We start from the raw sequence: 14,660 nt of genomic DNA, 5'->3' as shown, positions 1-14,660 counted from the left end.
AGGAAAGCAGCAGGAGGGGAAACATGTGGGAAGACCCAGGCTCTGGCTGTGGGGTCTCAGATGTGTGCCCAGAGCCTGTTTGGACCTCAGTTCCCCTCTCTGAAGATGAGGAGGGACCTCAGCAAGGTGACTCAGATGAAGCCGTCCCTCTGGCTTTTGAGGACTCCAGCGCTATCAGGAGGGCCACACTCTAGGTAGAGAGGCCCCAGGCAAGGTTTATCAAGAAGAGAACCCCGGAGAACCCCTGACTCCGCACCCCCATCAGAGCACCTCACTGGATGCATCTGGAGAACTCCTTGGCCAGACAGCATGGTAGGGAAGAGCTGGACCATCTGAGAAAAAGACAGGTATCACAAGGGAAGCCAACCAAGATTCACCTCTGCCACTGAACACTCTGAGTATAAACAAGGATGTCTGACTTCAGAAGAGAAGACTCGGTAAGTGTCCTTCGGGGGGCCACGCGGGTAGTAAAGGGCAGGGGGCAGGGGAAGGGATACAGAACTAAGAGAAATTTCAGGTTGGTTCAGAAAAGTTGGTGGTCATCCAACATAAAAGACTTCACCCTACCATCCTTAATCCTACAAAGAAGAGTCAGTTCTGTGGAAATAGAGATTATGGGATGTTTTCTAAACTTTCTTGCAAAGGGAGGAGATCCCTGTTATTTGGAAGCATTCAAGCAGAAGCATTCAAGCAGAAGTATGACTGCTGTACCCTGGTGGGGGGAAATAGTCCTGAATGAAGGGTTGAACCCATGATCCTCTGATTTTAAGAACCTGGTGTATTTATGTGAGGAGAAAGAGAAGCAGGTTCCCTCATCCGAGGGCTAAGTGAGGGCATCATGGTATGGAGGAGTCAGTTTCTTGGACCCTCTTGGGGATCCAGACTGAAACTAAAGTCTCAGTTCTAGTCGAGGCCAGTTTTCTGACATTGAGCAAATCACTCACCTTCTCAGTACCTCTGTTTTCTTTACAGATAAAGATTATCACACACCCATCCGAGGGCAAGTCTTACAAAGGTGTTCATGAGAAACCCACACTTATTCCAAGCACCTTCCTCCAGAGCATGAAGCAATCTGCAAATACACACGGATACTCTTGCACCTGTGACCCCCTAGAGCCCACGAGCTCTTCCAAGAGAGAAAAAATTTAAAGAGCAACTGCTTCTATTCTCTAGACAGATTTTAGAGACCTCAATTTTTTCTTTTAATCTTAAAAATGAGTTAATCGATATGGCCTTGAAGGTTGGTAACTGTGCATTTTGGTCTAGAGAATCAGGTCCCCAGACTCCTTCGGCAGTCCCTGTGTCCCAGGCAAAGGGATTATTTTCAACAAGGAACCTAACGTTAAAGTGCTTGCTTTTTCAGGGAAATCTTGAGGGCTGTGTTCAGTCCAATGGCCCAGACACTTGGGGCGGGTGCACCAGGGCCGTCTCTTGGGAAACTTTGTAGGTCTGCTCTTCCTAGGGAGCAGATCCTCCATTCTGGGAAATCGCACTGGGGGCTCCCACTTCCCCTTCTGAATGGCCCAGCCAAAGCCCATTTCCATCTGAGACACATGAACTTCCAGTTTTTGAAAAAGGGGAATGAGGATGACATTTTTTTAGAGACGGCAGAGATAGTGATGAGGGAATGAAGGTCCCCTCCATAAATCTGGAGGTCAGACTTTCCTTTATTCCTGGCCTCCAGGAGATAAGGAGGCCTTCACTTTGGGAGGCATCCCCTCTTGAGAGTGGGAAGAAATTTCTCCATTACTCAGAAAAAGTCATCCCCTGAGACTGACAAGTTCCCAGCAGGCCAAGATGCAGCTCCTTGCCTCCAAACTCTTCCTGAGACCAACATCAACATTCCCTTGTTTACAAATCAAATGCAGCTGGAGACACACTTTAAAATACATTATATATATTCTTTAAAATGAGGAATGCCCTGTCATTGTTCATTAGGGAAAGAAACCACATCCACTTACTGATACCCAATCTCATCGAAGCATCCCAGACTATAGTGCTCATTCGTGCAGGCAGACGCTGCACACATCATCCACTTCATCACATAAATAAGAGAGAAATAATAAAATAGATACTCTGTGGTTGCAACAATTTTCCAGCTTCCCCGACACTTCCAGTTACATGGAAAATTGTTGGAACTAGAGATGGCAAAATTAAAAATGTCTCTAATAAATTAATATTATTGGCTGTTGATTATTCCATTGCTAGTTTTTTTGTTTTCTTGTGTTGTTAACGCATACCAGTTTAACAAAGTGCATGCTTGTTTAAAAAATTTTTGAACTGGCAAGCTACAATGATCCATGACGGCTTGCCCACCCACCCCCTAAAAAGAAGTTAATAGAATTTAGAACCTAGCAGTTAAAAAATGTGATCATGACACACCTGGGATAAAGGCTGCTTATGGAACATGCTTGATTCGGCAAGATGATAAATCAAACACCTCCTGGGTTTTGTTTTCCCCTTTTAGTTTGGAAGCAGCCAAAAGCGGGCTATTAACAGAATTGTGTGATGGAAAAGAAAGATGAACACCTGGCACTTTCCATCTTGTCACACATACACACACAGACGCACAGTGATGTGTGCCCTCACTCGCAAACACTCAGACCACACACGTACGGCCACCCGCTGCTTGGGGAGGAGAGAGAAAGGAGTTGGGTCAGAGATGCCACTGTGGTTGGGCACTCAGCGGGGTGTGCAACTTTGGGTCGGTATCCTCTGGGCTCTGTCTCCTTGTCTGGGTCTCACACCTGTCCTGGGAAAGCCACCCCTCCCCACCCCAGATATGGGGGAGGTTGGGGAGAAATGTAAGGCATACTTTGCTGGGAAGAAGGACAAGATCCATGCTTCATGCTCAGATGCGAGTTTCAGAGGAAGACGGGCTTTCTTTTCCCTTTGGCCTGCTCTGTCTCGCTGGAAAGGTGGGGAAGAAATGAAACCAAGGAAGGAAGGAAGGGGAGAAAGGAAAACAAATGATGACGATAATCATAAAGGATAATCATAATAAATAAGACAAGTTGGGCCCATGAGACTGAACGTCAGAGAGGACAGAGTCGGGCTTGAGTCTCCCGCCCCAGACCTAGATGGACTTCCGTCGCCTCATTAGCCTGTGGTTGTCGGTAAAGCTGTGTAACCCGGGGGAGATGGAGCTGATGGGGGACGGAAAGAGGCTGTTTTTCAATGTGCTTGGCGAGATCTCCTCGATCTTGTAAGAGATGGAGTGGAAGTACTGGGGGGCGAGCTTGGCGCTGAAGGAGTTCTGGTGCGCCGCCGGGCGGCCGCCGTACTCCTGCGGGCGGTAGCAGGTGCAGGGGCACACGGCCTGCAAGTCCGCCGCGTCCGCCTTGCACCGGGGCCGGCCCTGCCGCGCCTCCTCAGGGACGTGGATGACCATGCTGTTGCGGTTGCCGGCCAGGGACGCCCGCTCCTCGGCGTCCCGCCGCTCGTCCTCGCTGTTCATGGTCAGGAACCTGAGGACCACCAGGTTGAGGAAGGCCCCGATGACCGTCAGCCCCACCAGGATATACATAAAGCTGAAGGCCACGTAGAGCGGCTTCTTTTGCAGGGCGCCCTTGGTCTGCAGGGCCACGTAGTCCCCGAACCCAATGGTAGTCAACGTGATGAAGCAGTAGTAGTAGGCGTGGAAGAAGCTCCACTCCTCGCACTGGGAGAAGGCGGCCGCGCCGATGCACAGCGTCCCCATGCAGGAGAAGAAGCCCACGGTCACCATGTTCTCCATGGACACCTCCGTGTTGCGCAGGCCACAGCAGCGCTTGATGCGCTTCAGCAGGAAGCGCACGAACGTGTTCATCCGCTCGCCCAGGCTCTGGAACATGACCAGTGTCAGCGGGATGCCCAGCACCGCGTAGAACATGCAGAAGGCCTTGCCCGCGTCCGTGCCGGGAGCAGCGTGCCCGTAACCTGCAGGGAGTGGGTGAGAAAACGGAGAGGCAGTGAGGCGGGGTCTCCTTAAGCCAGGGTGGAGTGGGGTGGGGTGGGTGTGGGCATTGAAGACGGGATGCAGCTGGGGTAACCTGAGGCGGGGTCGTGGGAAGAACAGGCAAGAATCAATGAAGAAACGTTCCTCCATGTTTGGAGCACTTAATTTAGGGCAGTTGGAGGAGGAGTTTGGGGGTCATTTTACTGTTCTTAGAGTAACAGGAAGGTTTTCCAAAGAAAAGCAGCATATTCACTCAGGATTTTGCAGAAAGCTGCAGACATAGCCAGCCCAAGGGAGAAAAATGAAATACGCCCACCTTGGATCAGCAAACAGTCAAAGAATGCTAACTGGGTTTTTGTGCTGTTGACCACCATGATTGTATTCTTAAATAAACGCTGGGTCTAAGGCCAGGTTTCGCGGACAGGTGGGTGGAAAGCCCAGGAAGTGTGCATCCTTGCGCCTCCCCCACTGGGAGCAGTGCGGCCACCCAGGGAGGCAGGGACACCTCGGAAGGTAAGGGGGTGCACAGGGTGGAAGGGCATGATGGATCCACTTGAGTCGTTTCTGCGTGTGCTGGTAAAGGGGGGTAAAGAACCCCAGTTTCCACAGCCTCAAGGGGGCTGGCAGGAAGCTCAGCATGGTCTGGAGAACCTGTGCCCGGCGCAGGTAGCCAATCAACTAGTTAGTCTGTGTGACCCCCATCACACGCCACCTGTTTCTAACTGTGGCCTGACCCTATAAAACAGACACCATGCAGACACAACGCATCTGACACCACTGGCAGGAAAACAGTTATTTGATAGCAGGGTAACGCAATTTCTTCAGAATTGGGATTTAAACCCAGAGTTTTCAGCAAATGAGGCTTAAAAGCAGAGGTCTTGAATCTAGAGGGCCCTGCTGAGTGGAGCATAAACGCCACAGGGCAAAGATGTTTGCCTCCTTTGCTCACTGCAGTATCCCCACACCCAGAGAGACACCGAGCGCACAAAACACCTCTTTAACAAAGGACAGGACAAATCCGTGTGGCTGTGTGAGTGTGGCCTTGGCAGAATCGAGGGACACACAATCCTTAAAGACCCCACATGTGTAGGTGCCTCTGCAACTCTTCACGCAGCTCCACAGAACACCCCTCTGTGGATTCCCTGCATGAGCTGTGCAAAGCTGAGCCTGTATTCCCTCAGGTTCAACGGAGCATGGGGTCCTGGAGAGATGAAGTTACCTGCCAGGGTCACTCAGGTATTCAGTGATCATGTCAAAGCCTGGGTAGGGTTGGCACAATATGGCAGGAGGAACCTAAGACTAGTTCAAGTTCCAGGACTAACACTGCCCGGAAAAAAAAAAACAAAACAGGATCACAGGCGGTATATGGACTGTGAACTTGGAGGATGAACATGGCCTTCCAACATCTCCAATCCTGCCCCACCAAGAAGGGTTTCCCTGGTGCTCCCCTGAGCCACGTGCTCATGGTCACTTAACCGGGTATATTACCATGGGCTGCAGACCACCTCTCCCAGCCTGGGTGTCCTCACCTGTTACATGGGATAATAACTTTGAGGTAGGTTGTGCAGATCTGCTGAGATCAAAGAGCAGGGTCTGGGACTCAGTAGGGATCTGCCCCCTCCCACTGCCTCCTCCAGGAAGCCGACCCTGTCCAGCCCACACCTCTCCACCAGGGATTCATCACTTACGTTCAGCCTGCCTGCCTCTCCCCTGCTGTGAACTTGTGCCACGTCCTGCCCTGACTGGAAGTCACACTTTCACTGCAGAGGTGACATCACAAGTTTGTACCTTCTCTGGCCCTCAGTCCCATTGAGGCAGCACAGAGCTCCAACCCCCCTCAGAGACCCCATGGCCTTTATGAAAGAGGAGAAGTGGTAGGACAACATTGGAGTTGGATCAGAAAGGACTGATGAGGAAATAGCAAGAAGAAAATGACAGGCATATCAATAGAAATTATCTAATCTGAAGAGAGGAATAAGTCAGAAAAACAAATCATATCTTAATGCATATATTGATGCTTTTGAACTGTGGTACTGGAGAAGAGTCTTGAGAGTCCCTTGGACAGCAAGGGGATCAAACTCAATCCTAAAGGAAATAAATCCTGAATATTCATCAGAAGGACTGATGCTAAAGCTCCAAAACTTTGACCACCTGATGCAGAGTCAACTCATTAGAAAAGATCCTGATGCTAGGAAAGATTGAAGGCAAAAGGAGAAGGGGACAGCAGAGGATGAGATGGTTAGATAGCATCACCAACTCAATGGACATGAGTTTGAGCACACTCCTGGAGGCAGTGAAGGACAGGGAAGCCTGGTGTGCTGCAGTCCATGAGGTCGCAAGAGGTGGACACAACTGAGCAACTGAACAAGAATAATGCATACATGTGGAATCTAGAAAATGGCACAGACGAACCTGTTTCCAGGACGGGAACAGAAACACAGACACACAGAATGGACATGCGGACCCAGGCGCAAGGGGGAGGTGGGGAGGGGAGGGTGGGCTGGACTGGGGCACTAGGACTCGCATACATACACTACCATGTGTAAGGTGCTTAGTGGGAACCTGCTGTTTAGCACAGGAAGCCCAGCCCAGTGCTCTGCGGCGGCCTGTGGGGGTGGGAGGGAGGGAGGTCCAAATATACACGCATAGATGGTTCACTTCATTGCACTGTTACTAGAAGCTAACACAGCATTGTAAAGCAAAGTATTCCAATTTTTTTAAAAAATTAAATAAAAATGGGGTTATTTCCTCAATTTCTCTTTCTGATCTTTCATTGTCAGGATACAGAAATGCAGCAGGTCTCTGTATGTTAACTATGATCTCTCCTTGGGAAGGAGAGGCCATCTCGCCTCTCTCGTGGCATATGTGCGTTTTGTATGCTCTCCGCTGCGTCTCTTGTACCGTAATCTGTCGAAGGTGTGTACGCTATTGACAGCTTCCCTGGTGGCTCAGCGGTAAAGAATCCGCCTGCCAATGTAGGGGATGTGGGTTCAATCCCTGGGTCAGAAGATCCCCTGAAGGAGGAAAGGGCAGCTCACTCCAGGATTCTTGCCTGGGAAATCCCATGGAGAGAGGAGCCTGGTGGGCTACAGTCCATGGGGTCACAAAGATTTGGACACGACTTGGGAACTAAACAGAACTGTTGAGATACGAGCATGTGCGAGCCCCGCAGCGTGGGCATACGTGGGGCGCACAGATCCTGTGTCCTGCGCGCTCTCTGCATGCTCACCCACATCCTACAGCAAGTGTGTGTGCTGCAGGCACACGGGAGACGCTTTGCGTGCTAGTCTAACGTGTAGATGGTGTGTGGCTTTCCCCTCTACGCTTCACATCCACATCCAGTTACTCTAACACATCCACCTTTCACAAAGTTTCAAGCGTATGCCACGTGTATGTATATAAAGCGTCCGCAGGTGCTATGTCTGTCTGTTCCATAGACAGTTAATGAATATTCTAGATGTCGGCTTCATATGTGTCCTGTTTGAATGCGGTGCCCATCACACTGCATCGTAAGCAGATATGGGAGTGGATCCAGTGGAGCAGACACCTGGTATATCAACCAAGGGCTTTGCTCGTCCCAGGCCACCACACCTTCTACGCTCCTCACACTCCCGTGCTATAAATAGCCCATTAATTAACTGTTCAAGTTGAGAGTGCCACCTCCTGCAGTCATGGAGAGCTGTCAATCTACACGCCGTGGATGGAGCTGCTGGCACTTGCAGAGAGTCGCCCCAGGGCGTGAACCCACTAAAGAGGTTGACTGTCAAGGTCCCCATCTCCCTCCCTTCCTCAGACCTCCTGCTGGGGCTGTCCCATAGATAAACTCGGCTGGACACCAGAGGGCCAAGAAGCCCTAGAGGTGCCTCAGACAGACTTAGCCTCCCCAGTGGGGAGCGGGGTGAAGATGGGTGCATCTCGATGGGGGAACTGAAGATACCCAGCACAGCTTCCTCCTTCCTGGAAGGCTCTGCAAGATACCAGCTGCAGAGGGAACAGTCCTGCGCCCTGGACCACTGGGGCCCTTGGAGATTTGTTCACCTGGAAGGCCCTAAGCTTTGGGGTGTTCTGGGCCCACTCTTGTGTATCTGTCTTGCTAAGGGAGGTCTTTGCTGTAACAGACCAGTGAGATATATCATGGGCTGTCAAAATGATGGGCATTCTTTCTTTCTGCAGGGTGGTGGGCTACAGGACTGACACCCCCAGGAACGAGACACACAGGCATACTGCTGCCCAGGCCCGGAGAAGGGCCACTGCTTCACTCATCCCAGGAAGGGCTGGGGACCGGGCACTTGGTTTTGACCCAGCAAATACTATGCTGGTTTCCTTCCAGTAAATAGGTCCCATCCAGAACCACTAGCTAATTTACCGACTTTTTAAGTTGCCAACCATCTATTGTTTTCCAGCATCCATCTGGGTTTCATATCAGCTGCACAGGTGAGCTATATGGAGATGTCATGGGACTCCCACCCCTGCATTTTGTATAAATATAAACCCACTTGTTTACCAAGATGCGCTTCGTTCTTTCCTGCAGACCTCAGTTTCCATCTGGTGTCACTTCCCTCCAGGCAGAAGCACCTCCTTTAGAAATCATGCTGCCCTTCAGAGTGGCTGGAAACAAGTTTTGATTCTGAGAGTGGATTTTTGTCTTCATTCTCAAAAGATATTTTCCCTGGATAGACAGTTATGGTATTTAAAAGGCTTTTTAAAGATGTCATCCCACTGTTTCCTGGCCTCTGGTGTTTATGATTAAGAAGTAAGTGCTGTTCAAATAGTTATCTCACTGTATGACACACTGTTTCTCTCTGACACTTTCAAGATTTTCTCTCTGGTTTTTGGCAGCTTGATTCTGATGTTTTCTTTGTATTTATCTTGCTTGAAGTTTACCACGTTTCTTGAATCTGTAAATTTGTGTCTTTCACCAAACTTGGTGAGTTTGGCTATTATTTCTTCTGCTTCTTTTTACTTCTTCTTTTTCTTCTAGGACACGTGGTTACGGTGCCCTGCAGGTCTCTGAGGCCTTTCACTAGTGAGTGAACAGACAAGGCAGTCTTGAGAAAGAAAAATGGACTAGGAGAAACTAGGCTCCCTGACTTCAGACTGTACTACAAGGCTACAGTAATCAAAATAGTATGGTCCTGGCACAAAAACAGACCCATAGCTCAATGCAACAGGATAGAAAACCCAAAAGGAGAACAAGCTACAAATTCTCGACGCCATCACAACACCCATGTGACAGCTCAAATCCTAAAAGACTGTCTTTTTTTTTTCTAATCTGTGAGTGAATGAAGGCAGCCTGGCCTCCTTAGGCAGAGCTGGATTCAAGCATCTACTCCTATGTTATCCAGACTCACCCAGAGCCTTGACTATGCACACTACCTGTGCTTGGTACAGGGGGTCCACAGCGGCTTTTCGTCTTTCCCTGATAGCTTAGGGCCGCCAGCCAGCCCACGGCCAGAACTCCCCTAGGTGGCAGGCATGGGTGCCGCAGTGCCGCCGAGGACTCCCAGGCTGGTGCGTGCTCTCCTCAGTCACCCTCTACCCTACCTGTGAGGCCCAACCCCACGAGCTCAGAGCCACACCTCTGTCCAGCTTTGCCCTCTAAGACTCTAGGCGCCTCCATGCTCCCCCTAAAGCCTCTAAGCTCTAGGCTTCCCCGAGCACTGAGAACCACTTTCTCCTCCACCAACATAACCTCAGGAATCCCACCTAGGGCCATACTGTTCATCCTTCCATCATCGTAAACAGTTCATCCTTTCATCAAAGAGACTTTTTAAATTGATCCATACGGGGCTCAGGAGGTGTGCATGGGGCCCAGGAGAGACTCTGAAACCCCAGCCCCAGGAGGAAGCCTCTGGGCTCCTGCTCTGTGACATCAGAAGACGCACTCACATCACTGGATGGGTGTGGGAAATGCAGCTGGAAGGGGACAGTGAGACCAGGTCACGGCCCCTCCACAGGAGACGGGGTCATCCCTCCCCAGCCCTGCAGGAGCCCAGCAGTGACCAGCACGACTGTCACCCAGACCGCCTCAGGCTGGGGAACGCGAAGGCCACAGGCCACTGGGTACGAAGCTCCCTGCACGCAGGGGACACAGAGACTCTCACTGTCCCTCTGCACTCAGCCCCACAGCCCCCTCGCTGCTGACTCTCCACGGATGCAGAGCCTGAGACTCGGACGTGCTCGTGGTCCTGAGGGGCCAGACCCTGGGTGTGAGGACAGCCGTGGGGACCAGTGACAGCCTGCAAAGCCCCCTAGTGTGCTCACACGGCGGCTCTGACCCCAGCACCATGCTCACTGAGCTGCAGGACGCCAGCTCAGGGTCCAAGCACAGGGAGTCACCCCAGAGGCCGTTTCAGGCAGTGCCCCATCCCAGCTCACTCGCCAGTCAGCCCCTGCTGGGCCCTTGCCTTGCAGCTCCCAGCCCATTGTCGCCGACCAGGAGGCAGGTGAGCAGAGCGGGGTCGGGGCAAGGACCTCCCCAGAGGTGCTCCCAGGTCCCGGCCCAAAGCTAGAGTGGACGGAGACACAGACTCTGAATCAAATTCAGGCACCTCAGGGCCATGATAGGAGGTAGAGCCCTTGCCAGAGTGACCCCAGGACTGAGACCCAGCTTAGCTCACCGGAGCGGTGGGGCAGGTGCCGAGGGCCCAGGGAGGGTGCAAGAGGGGCGTCAGCTCAACGCTGGCTGGCGTCCTCTCCTCCCAGGCCCGCATGGGTTGTGGGAGGATCTGATCCAGGCCCCGCGTGGGTTGTGAGAGGATCTGATCCAGGCCCTGAGTGGGTTGTGGGAGGATCTGATGAACACAGACACAAAACTGGGAGGCTGAGCACAGCATCAGACTCTCAGCATCGTCAGCTTTGCCTGGTGGAAAGTTCCACCCCAGGGCCCATTCTAGGTGTGATAGAAGCACAGAGGAGGCTCCCTGCTCAGACTGGGGCATTAGCGTAGGGTTACCACCGGATGGATAGGAGCCCGCCAGGAGGAGAGGCGTGTGGAGTTCCCCCAGGCAGCAGTCTCCGCTGGAATTCAGACGTTACTTAGTGCTTCCTATCTTGTCCCACTCCCACAAATCAGGGCTTCCCCCTGGGCCCAAGGTCCTGTGGCAGAGCCCAGGACCCAGCCAAAGGGCAGAGGCAATGGGCATCCGCTTGGGGCCCGAGGATCCTGGCCACCCCTGCAGGAGCCCTGAGGGCAGGGTATGTGGATGTGGGGGGTGATGGAAGTTCAGGAGAACGGAAGACCCTTGAGCTCTGCTTCACAGCCCAGCCCATGCACCTCGCCCCAGGAGAGCACCCAGAGGCTGAGCCCAGGGGTGGGGGTGGAGTGTGCAAGAGCTGCAGCTATGCGTTAAGAGGAACGCGGGGATTCAGCCTGGAAAAGAGCCTGCAGTTCACCTGGCCGACCTCCCCGCTAACCAGATGCGCAGAGTGAGGCCCACAGAGGCCGCAGAGCCCGGCTCCACACCTGCACAGGCTTCCTGACCCACACATCCAGAGAGGGGAGGGAACCGTTCAGACAACAAGCCCCACCTTGAAGAGCTATCTGGGCTCCTGAGTGTCCGAGAAAGACGCCACCGTTTGCCCGTCTGTGAAATGGGGCCAGGACAGGGAGCAGAGAGGGACAGAGAGGCAGTGGGAACTGACTGCTCACCAGGGCATAAGGTCCCTGCCACGGACTGAACGTTCCTCCAGTCCTGCAGGGAGATGACATTCAGGATGGGGCCTCCGGGATGAGGTTTACATGAGGTCATGAGTGCGGGCCCCTCTGATGGGACTGGTCCCCTTATAAGGAGTTGGAGGAGCCAGCGCCTCTCTGTCTCTGTCACGTGAGGACTTGGCGAGAAGGTGGCTGTCGGCAGGCAAGATGAAAGCCCCCCCGCCCACCCACCCAGGCACTGAAGCTGCTGTCACCTGGATCTCGGACTTCCAGCGTCCAGAACTCCGAGACATGTTTGCTGTTTGAGCCCCGCAGTCTGGCATTCTGTCACTGCAGCACGAGGGGACTGATGCCCCCAGAACCGACGCCAGGCTCACGGCCCCTCTCCGTGCCTTCACCCAGAGCTGCGCTCTGCAGCCTTTGGGCCAGGGCACCCGGGGCTGAGCCCCCGCACAGGACGACACGCCGACGCCGGGCACACCTCCCACATGTGGGCACCCGCGTCGGGTTCTCAGCCAGCCATGCCTGGACACGACAGGGCTGCCCCGCGGCCTGTCCGCACCACCAGCCTTCTCAGCTGCTTCCTTCTGCGTCTCCTCCCATCCCTGAGCCAGGGCAAGGGGGCTGGGGGCTCCCAGGGCAGGACCACCACCTGGACGGCACATCTCACGCCCTCGGGACACAGCCCTGCTGCAGCCACGTGGGGCCGGGCCTCTGGGTGGGGATGGGCTTGCCCCCGCCCTGCTCCTCCTGCCACTGCCCCCCTCTCTTCCACTGCCTTCTCACCAGAATGTGGCTCCCAGGTGCAGAAGCCCACCCCAGGCCCGCCCCGGCGCATCCCTGGGCCCGGCATGGGGCGGTCACTCAGAATTTAGAAGGCAGCATCCCTGCCCACGTGACCTCCATCTTCCAGGCCTGCCTTGAGGCCCTGGCCCATCCCCGAGCCTGGCACGGCTGGGGGCAGCTTTGCCCGAGACACTGCATCATCCAGGCTGATTTTCACGGCCCCTTTAATGTACTTAGTGGGTCTCTTTGATCTGTCCTGGGAGAGGTTTTGCAGAGAAGAGGCCTGCATCTCAGGGCTGCAGCAGGCTAACAAATAAAACAAATGAATAGGCTGTGTCCTCGCAAGGGAGTCAGGCGGGCAAGGAGGGTAATGAAACTGATGGTTCCTATTCGGTTGGGGGCGCCCCGAAGAGCCCACTGAGGTGACAAGGCAGCACTCCCAGAAAATTGCCCTGTGCCCCCCACCCCCGATTTCTTGCTAGATTCCCCAGGAGTGTGGCAGCCGCCAGGTTTGAGAGGTTCCCGGGCTCGGCTCCTGCTCTGGGCAGCGTTTCCCTAAGATGCCGTGAGCGTCCAGCGGGCTGTCCTCACTGAGAAAAGTATAAGGCAATGGGGCAATGGGGGTCGCGGACCAGCCTCACTCCTGACACTCCAGGACTGCCTGTGGCTCCCCTGAAATCTAAGCCCATCAACAGTTGGCCATAAATGATCTCTCCAGACTTTTGCAGCCCTTCACCATTTACAAAGCTTCCCCCACTGTGGGGTGCCCCTCCATGAAGCCTGCCGGGGTCCCTTGGCCAGAAACGACCAACCTGGCTCTGAATTCCCCTCCAGGACACTGTGCAGGGGTGAGGGGTGGGGACAAGACTGGCCCCGAGGGATCAGGACAGGCTGGGTTAGACTCTGCTCTTCACGGACCATGGGTGATCACCTCCCTTCCCAGGCCACCTCGTTCTCCTTGGTCAAGTTCACTGCGACCCCAAGCTCCCGGGGTGCTCTGCCACTCCGAGCAGGGGCGGCCATCAAGGCCAGGTGCCAGGTGAGAGTGATCCACCGAACATGTAGCCCAGGAAAGGAGGAGGCCACCCAGGCATTTGGACATCAGGAAATTTGCTGCTGGAAGACAGTGAAATATTTATAAAGGACACGCAAGGATTCTGTGCCTGTTGGAATTAAAATAGGCACAAATTCTATTAAAGAATGACTCAGGGTGGCTTTGACGAGGGATGGGCCAGGGAAGGGAGCTGCCCTCGGCCCCCCGTGCTTTCTGGCGGCCCTCCACTTCAGCTGCAACCGGCATCCCACTCATCCATCCTCCCGGCACCAGCCTTGCTCCTGCCCCCGTACCAGCTCCCCAGGATTCCTGAGCCCCAGGTGTCTGCAAACACCAAAAAGGAGAATGAATCACAGGCCCTGTGGGGGGTGGGGGGTGAGAGTGGGCAGGAAGGGTCCTCCTGGGGTTCCTGGATAGAGATCAGGAAGGTCCAAGGACCACATCCGGCTCCATCTCCTGTTTCACTAACCACGACCCTGGGAAAGCCACTCAGATGCTAAGCCTTGACTTTCTCCTCTGTGGAGGGGAGTGACTGAGGGTCACCTCCACAGCACTCCACAGCCTATAAAGCTTTTCTGTATTCATTCATTCTCTCATCTGGAAGGGCCACCTGTGTGACAGCTCCGGGTTAAGGCACCCTTCTCATGATGTAACGGAACCCGAATATCCCCCGGGTCCCACCATGGGGGCTTGGGCCAAGGTTCATGATCCCCATTCAGCCCAAAAGGGGATGACGTTTCTTGTGGGCTCTGCTTGGGTCCACTGGCCAAGCCCTGAACCAATGAGCCTTTTGCTCTTTCCTGCCAGAAAGGAGCCAGAGTGTGATGTCCAGAGCCCCAAAAGTCACTTCACCACCATGAGGATAAGCCCAGCCACAGAGGAGACTATCCTGAGAAAAGGGGCTTTCATTCCACCCCCGGGTGAGTCCAGTCTCCAGTCAGCTCTTCTCAGCCACTCCCATCTGTGTCCCAATAATCTGGCTTCAGCGAGTGTCTTGATTGCAGTGGATTAACACTCAACGTGTCCTACACCTCAGCATGACTAGAAATAATGAAGAGCAGTTTGGGGTGAATAACAAAGCACTCGGCAATTCACAGGCCCCTGTACCTCACACGGTTTCTCTTACAGGCCACCAGGTCTGTCGGAGGGGAGGGCCAAACCAGGCCTGTGGGCGGCCGGCGGCCAGCTGGAGACCCCAGTCCCTAGAAAGAGCAGCTGTTCCCCAA

The 14,660-nt window shown here is 53.8% G+C and overlaps 1 protein-coding gene across 1 annotated transcript in view; it reads right to left on the bottom strand.

Moving 5' to 3' along the window:
- Positions 1–3,076: 3,076 nt before the first annotated feature.
- KCNK9 (potassium two pore domain channel subfamily K member 9) overlaps positions 3,077–14,660 on the bottom strand; it is a 92,937-nt gene continuing 81,353 nt past the window's right edge. The window contains exon 2 of the mRNA XM_055432583.2: positions 3,077–3,918. Coding sequence (XP_055288558.2) covers positions 3,077–3,918 — 842 coding nt within the window. The remainder of the gene's footprint in view (positions 3,919–14,660) is intronic.

The sequence above is a fragment of the Moschus berezovskii genome, chromosome 16, assembly GCF_049115385.1.
Source record: "Moschus berezovskii isolate FMDL1 chromosome 16, NW_MosBer_1.0, whole genome shotgun sequence".
In the NCBI taxonomy this organism is placed as follows: Eukaryota; Metazoa; Chordata; class Mammalia; order Artiodactyla; family Moschidae; genus Moschus; species Moschus berezovskii.
Note: the sequence above shows the minus strand (reverse complement) of the source record. Positions and strands in the feature narration are given on the sequence as shown.